Genomic DNA, 7172 nt, shown 5'->3' on the forward strand with positions numbered 1-7172 from the left:
GTCCCCTGTATCGCAGGCGGACTCCCAACCACTGCGCCACCAGGGAAGCCCCCCCACAAGGGCTCTTTCTGCTCCCATGAGGATCCCGATGGCAGCCTCTGAGCTTGTTGGATCCTTCATTTCCGTGACTCCCCATAGAGGGGCCCACGGTCACCCAGTAGGAAACCCAGGACAGCCCAGATCACGCAGACTGGCAGCCTCTGTCCATGGCTGTCCAGGGCCTGCCCCGCGGGGCCAGCGCACCACGGGGATGGAAGATGGACCTTGGTTTCTCTGGGCACCTCCAGCCAAACGGAACTGATTTCTTGGGAGATTTTGCAAGAGGTTCCGGACTCCTTTTCCCACAGAAGTGGCCTGGAGGTGGGAGGACGGTCTGGTTTACAGCTTTTGCCCTCTGAGAGGCACGCCAGGAGCGGCCTGGGGGAACTGCCCGGAAACGTAACAGTCCCCCTTCACGGTCACTCCCGGCGCTGACCGTCGGCTTCTCTCTGTCTTTCTTTTAGGGCTTTCCCAAAAGAATTGAACACACATTCACCTATGTGTTAACACGTGCTTAAAAATGGTTCATTTTGTGAATTTCACCTCCATTTTTTTTCAAGTCCTTGAATCCCTGCAGGACACTCTGAGCCCAGCTGGGGAGCCTGTGGTGGTTTAGAACCTGGGGAGCTCCAGACTTTTGGGGGGTACTTCGGGTGATGCCATTCGTCCGTCGTGCCCCCAGACACAAAGGACAGAAGTGTACACCTTCATCGCAAATGTGTGCTGCATTCCAGCCTCAAAGAGGTCTTAGAGACTCGGGGTGGCAGCTGTAAAACGCGTCCCCAAAGCCACTGACCCAGTGCCTACTGAGAGGTGGGGTCTCTGTCACCTCCTTAAAGCTGGTAGATGGCTCCTCCAACAGAGGATGGAAGAGGGCAGATCTCGTTGTTCAGAGGCCGGTCAGTGCACTGCTGGAATCCAGCTCTCTGGACCTTCTCCGTGGGAGACTTCCTCTCTGAACCTGGCCACCGCCTGGAGAAGCCCAGTGCACATGGACAGGCCACAGGCAGGCGCCCCCCTGGAGTCCGGCCTTTGGGATGGTCCAGCCTCAGTCTCCAGCACTGGCACCTCCCAGCGGGCCCAGACAACCTGGAACAGAGGTAAAGCCACCCCACTGCAGCCGGCTCGAACTCCTGACCTCCGGGTCCCTCCGTGAGCGTAATAAAACTGTGACTGTTTTATCTCATACAGTTAAGGTTGAGGTGGTGTGTTTCACAGAAATAGAAAACCGGCTCATCAAGAGAGTTCTTTATTTGAGTGACGGCTGCCCCATCACTTCCAATTTGAACGACCTCAAACTGATATCTTTTCCATCTAAAACCTCATGCTTTGCAGACATCTGAGCTCGCCCGTGTCAAGGCTTGGTGAATGGCAGTATTCTCAGGAAGTACGGAACCCACTGGAAAGCTCTACTGTTCAGAACTTTCCATCGCAAGGGACAGAAACACGAGCCAAACCAGCTTAGCCCAGAAAGGCAGGTGCCAGCGGGGCCAGGGCAGCCTCGGGCTGGATCCAGGGACCAAGGAGAGGTCGTGGGCATTTCCACCCCCTCTCTTAATCTCTCTCCATCCGATGGCCTCTTTCCCTCCTTCTGTATCTTCTCCACACGGCCAGGGGAAGGGTGGACGTGGCCACAGAGTCCCCGGTTCACACCGTCCCGTGTCAGCAACCCGGATGGAAGCCCCCCGCTTCGGGGCGTGTCACCAGTGCAGATTCACACCCCTATACGCACACACCCACACGTGCACACATGGGAAGGACTCTCTCTACATAGCAAGACTTTGGGTCATAATTTCTATTTCCTTAGAAGCCGCGTACACACTCATGTACATGTACACAGATGCGCGGGGCACGTGCACATACACACACTCACATGTGCGCACACACACTGGGTCTTCTGACCCCCACGCTCACGTTGGGGCCACCTGCCCTGGTCTTGCTCTGCCATGCCCACAGGAGGTTTTCCAAGACCAGGCAGACGGCAGAACGATCTCTTTCTAACAACCCTTCCTGTGAAGAAGGCAGATCTAACAGAGGGAAATATTTGCACTGAAATGTAAAAATTACTACTCCAAAGAGCATTTCTAATTATCTCTTTGAAGCTGGAAAGTGTCTTGTGTGGGTGCAGAACCCAGAGGCTTGTGTTTCACTTCCCACTGCGTTATCGTCCTTGGGAGGGGCCCTGAGGGATGGCAGACAGACCTTCTTAATAAAAGACATCTAACAGAGGGAAATATTTGCACTGAAATGTAAAAATTACTACTCCAAAGAGCATTTCTAATTATCTCTTTGAAGCTGGAAAGTGTCTTGTGTGGGTGCAGAACCCAGAGGCTTGTGTTTCACTTCCCACTGCGTTATCGTCCTTGGGAGGGGCCCTGAGGGATGGCATCCCCGGCCTGGGCCCTAACGCTGATCCGCACGTTTCCTCGAGGTGCCCTGGCTGAGGGTCGTGCAAACCCTCCAACCTCGGAGCCTGGCTCCTGAGATGAAGCCAGAGATGCCGCTCCCCGGCGGTGAGCTTGGTCGTGGTGATGCTCCCGCCTTCTGCCTCTGGCCCCGGCCAGGCTCCCACTCCTTTGTTTATTCTACACATATTGACAGAGCGTCTTCTACGTGCCAGCCGTGTGCATCCATCAACTGAGACCTGCTTTCAGCTTGGAACATTTAAACCAATTAATTCTCCCGTTGCCTTAAGTCAACCATGATAGAGCTGCAACCGTGAACTTCTGAGTCGCAGGATGCTCTGGGGACAGCAGTTCAGTGGGCAGGGGGCCCTGCCCTTTACAAGAGACAGGTTTTTACACAAAACTATAATGCCTCGTATGTTATTTCCTGCCGGAATTCAGACCCCCACTTCCTTTTTCCTGAGAAATTCATCAGAAGCGGGGTTCCCAGCCCCAGCACGACTGACACCGGCGCTGGATCACTTCCTGTCGCGGGGCCGCTGGGGCGCCTGCTGTGGGATGTCAAGCATCCTCCTGGCCTCTACCTGCTACAGGCCACCCCTGCCCACTGTGACAACCGGTGGTGTCTCCAAACTCCGTCCCGTGTCCCCTGGAAGGCAGTGCCCCCTCCTGTCCAGCACCACTGATTCAGAGGAAATACTTCTCCTAGATTGGAGTCTTTTTGAGCCCGTTAGAGAAACTAACGGCTTCCTTTACATGTGAGGAAGGTCTCTGCACATCATTTGGCCAAGAACACCTTCCTGAGAGAGCAGGCCCAGCGAGCAGGACGTTTTTACGGGGAAATCTCCGACGGCAGGTTTGGCCGCCGCCTTCGCCATCGTGCCCTCTACTTCCCCGTAATGATCGGACGGTCCGTCCAGGTTTCTACTTTTGACCGAGCCTTATCATTCCTGATACATCTTGACAGGCTCCTCCGCTGCACACGGTTTGAATGAATTTCCTGTGAGGAGCCTTTCACCTCGAATATAAACAGCCAAGGAGCATCCCTACCAGAGAGACAGCTGCTGAAACACACAGAGCATAATTGCTTCAAAGGAGGCGGCTTGGAGCCGGGGTGGGAGCCGGGGGTTCACTTCTGAGGACGCAGCCCCTGTTTGAGCCCTTGCTTCTGTGACTTTCTGCAGTTTGGATCCTCTTCGTGAGTTCTTGTCCCTGAGGAGCTGGTGCCCCTCGGTCCCCGGCCTCCCTTCCCCGTCTGGGGGGGATTTTCCCACGTCCAACTTCACGAGCTTCTGGGAGCATCTAGAACCTTCTGGGAGCATCCACAACCTTCCAGAACCAGGCCCAGATTCTTCTGCCAGGGAGAGGTGACCTTTGCACTTTTTACTCCGTGAAGTATCAGAAAGGAAAAATCATTATTTCCCCTCAAGGCTTTTATACAAATAAGCAAAATTCTAAGCAACAGGAAAAGAGAAAGGGAAGTGCCCAGTTTTTGGTTTGTTTGTTTTAACCCAGTGAAAGTTGTCCTCTTCGTTCGTTCTACCGAAAGGGTTTGTTTAAATTATTGGAACATAATAAACCATAATATGTGTTTTTATTAAGCTAAAGTTCTGTAAAAGATATTCCTAAAACCAAGATGACTTCAAAAATTTGTTTCAGGAAAAATGACTGCTGTCTTTAGCTATAAAAATAAGCCAGAACAGAGTCTCCCAAAGGGGGTCATTGTGTTTTTTAAAAGAACCTTAGGGCTTCCCTGGTGGCGCAGTGGTTGAGAGTCCACCTGCCGATTCAGGCGATACGGGTTCGAGCCCCGGTCCGGGAAGATCCCACATGCCGCGGAGCGGCTGGGCCCGTGAGCCGTGGCCGCTGAGCCTGCGCGTCCGGAGCCTGTCCTCCGCGACGGGAGAGGCCACAGCAGTGAGAGGCCCCCATACTGCAAAAAAAAAAAGTGATATTATGTACAACTCTATGCCAATAAGTTTGAAAATTAGATTAAATGGACAAATTCTAAGAAAAATACAACTTGCCAAAACTAGTATAAGTATAGATTCTAAATATTCCTAAGATCGTTCAATAACAAACCCAGTAATAGATACAAAGAACATAAGACATTCAAATGTGTTCCAGAAATTCCTAGTTACTGATATTTAAAAATCTATCATTGTCCCTCACAACAGTGGCAAACGAAAAATGAAAAATCATTTGACCATCTTACTAGTGAAGAAAAAGCGTTCTATATATTCAACATCTATTCATGATAAATAGCTTGTAACAAACTAGGAATCAAATGGCGCTAGGAAAATATCAAAGATATCTACCGAAAAATAATACAACACACAACCCACTTGAACTCTTGTTCCAAGAAACTGCAATGCTTATTAATTTCGGGTAGGAATGCAAAATGGCACAGCTGCTTTTGAAAACAATTTGGCAATTTCGTCTAAACCTACCATGTGACCCAGGGGTTTCACTCTTGGTATTTACCCAAGAGAAAAGAAAATAATCTGTCTATACTAAGACTTATACACTATTTATGATAGCTTTGTCTGTAATAGCCCCAAACTGAAAACAACACAAATGTCCCTCAGTTGGTGAATGGATAAACTAATTGTGGTACATCCAACATTTAAAAGGAACAAACTATTGATATATGCAGGGTCATGGATGAATCTCTAACTATTATGCTAAGTGAAAGAAGCCATATTCAAGTGGCTACATAATTGCCCTGAATCAGAATGTCCTTCAACTTCTGAACGGACGATGGAGACAGTAATTAAGTAACTAAGACCGGGTGGTTTGGCAATGTAATGTGGAACCGAGACAGAAATCTGTGCAGAAGTGGATACTCGATTTATCACAAAAGTGGCGCTGCAGAGAATTCAGGAATTAGGTCTCCACTTAATGGTTCTGGACAATTAAATATTCATATTTTAAAAATATGGAATCAATACTTCACATTACATACAGCCATCAATCCCATAGGGACTGTAGAGCTAAATCTGGAAGGAAAAACAATAACTGTTTAAAGATAATATAGTGCTCGGCAGCGGGAGAGGCCACAACAGTGGGAGGCCCGCGTACCACAAAAAAAAAAAAAAAAAAAAAAGATAATATAAAAAAAACAGCTTTTTGACCTCAAAGTGAGCAAAGGGAAAAAAAGTTACCCATAAAGGAAATTATTGAAAAATTTAACTACAATAAAGCTAAGCTTCTATTCATCAAAAGATGCCCTCAAGAGAATGAAAAGACAAGCTAAAGGGTAGGATAAAATAGTTGCAATAGATATAACCAAAAACAATAGTCATTTCCAGGTTACTTAATGACATGTTATAAATCAGTGAGAAAAATATTGTAAACACAATGGAAAAATGGACCTGAACAGGCACCTCTCCAAAAAAAAAAAAAAAAAAAAAGCTCAACTTCTTTGGTAATCACAGAAGTGAAAATTAAAACCATAATGAAATAATACCTCACATCTATCAGAACGATTGAAAATAAAATGACTAATAGGTCAGCCCAGACTCCCGTACACTACTGGTCAGTGTGCGGATGGTATAACCACTTTGGAAAGCCGGCTGTGTCTACTAACAGAAATGCCCTCTCTATTTCCCAGTAATGCTGCTCCTATGTATACATCCCCCAAAACTGTGTGGACATGTTTACTGGGGGACATGTACAAAAATGCTCACAGTAGATTTACTCATAAGGGTCCATCTGGAGAAGAATGGATAAAGCATCGTGTTTATAAAATGGAACTTGATGGAATTCAACAGCTAATCTATTTTTAAAAACTTGATAAAAAAATAGTTGGATACTTCATATCCACCTTCCAGCAATATACTTTTTTTTTATGGACAGGAGACTCATTGTAAGTTTAGGGTAGTGGCAGGAGCTGGCACTACAAGACAGATAACAAAAGTTGAATAGTAGGGACTTCCCTGGTGGCGCAGTGGTTAAGAATCCACCTGCCGATGCAGGGGACAGGGGTTCGAGCCCTGGTCCGGGAAGCTCCCACATGCCGCGGAGCAACTAAGCCCTTGCGCCACAACTACCGAGCCTGCACTCTAGAGCCTGCGAGCCACGACTACCGAGCCCACGTGCCACAACTACTGAAGCCCACGCACCTAGAGCCCGTGCTCCACAGTGAAGAGTAGCCCCCAGCTGCCGCAACTAGAGGAAGACCACGCAAAGCAACAAAGACCCAACGCAGCCAAAACTTAATTAATTAATTTTTTTTTAAGTTTAATATTAGACATCTCTACCCTAAAGCGCTAGTGCTATTTCCTACCCCGACTTTCTCACTGGCCACGACCCTCTGCTGGCCCCTGAAACCTACCTTATTCCTGAGGCTCCTCATCCTCCTTACACTTGTCTCTTCTTGCCAGGTCTTGGGTGGTTCAACCCTTCTTTCCAGAGCTATCAGGCATCACACTTAGTGGGAAAACACTAGAGCAATTTCCACTACAGTCAAGGACAAAATAAGGGTGCCTGGCAACAGAGGTCTGGTTTTTCCAAAATCAGACCCTGAGACAAGGACTTGGAAGAGGGAAATTTACTCGAGAGTTATCTCAGGAAGCACGAGTGAGGGAACGGGGAAGGGAATAGTCAGGAAAGTGTGCCTTACAAATAGAAGCGACTGCAGTCCTTTGTTCTCCAGGGCTCTGCCCTCGGAGAGGCTTTGCATTTCCATGAGAAGTGGTCCCTGTTGGCAGCTGAGAGCTGATTGGC

At 48.4% G+C, this 7172-nt stretch overlaps 1 protein-coding gene across 1 annotated transcript in view; it reads right to left on the reverse strand.

The window, feature by feature from the left end:
* The window catches only part of LOC102990294 (dynein light chain 1, cytoplasmic-like), a 39279-nt gene extending 35957 nt beyond the window's left edge, over positions 1–3322 (reverse strand). The window contains exon 1 of the mRNA XM_007113095.2: positions 3241–3322. Coding sequence (XP_007113157.2) covers positions 3241–3322 — 82 coding nt within the window. The remainder of the gene's footprint in view (positions 1–3240) is intronic.
* Between the last annotated feature and the right edge of the window lie 3850 nt (positions 3323–7172).

This window comes from Physeter macrocephalus, chromosome 13 (assembly GCF_002837175.3).
Source record: "Physeter macrocephalus isolate SW-GA chromosome 13, ASM283717v5, whole genome shotgun sequence".
Classification (NCBI taxonomy): domain Eukaryota; kingdom Metazoa; phylum Chordata; class Mammalia; order Artiodactyla; family Physeteridae; genus Physeter; species Physeter macrocephalus.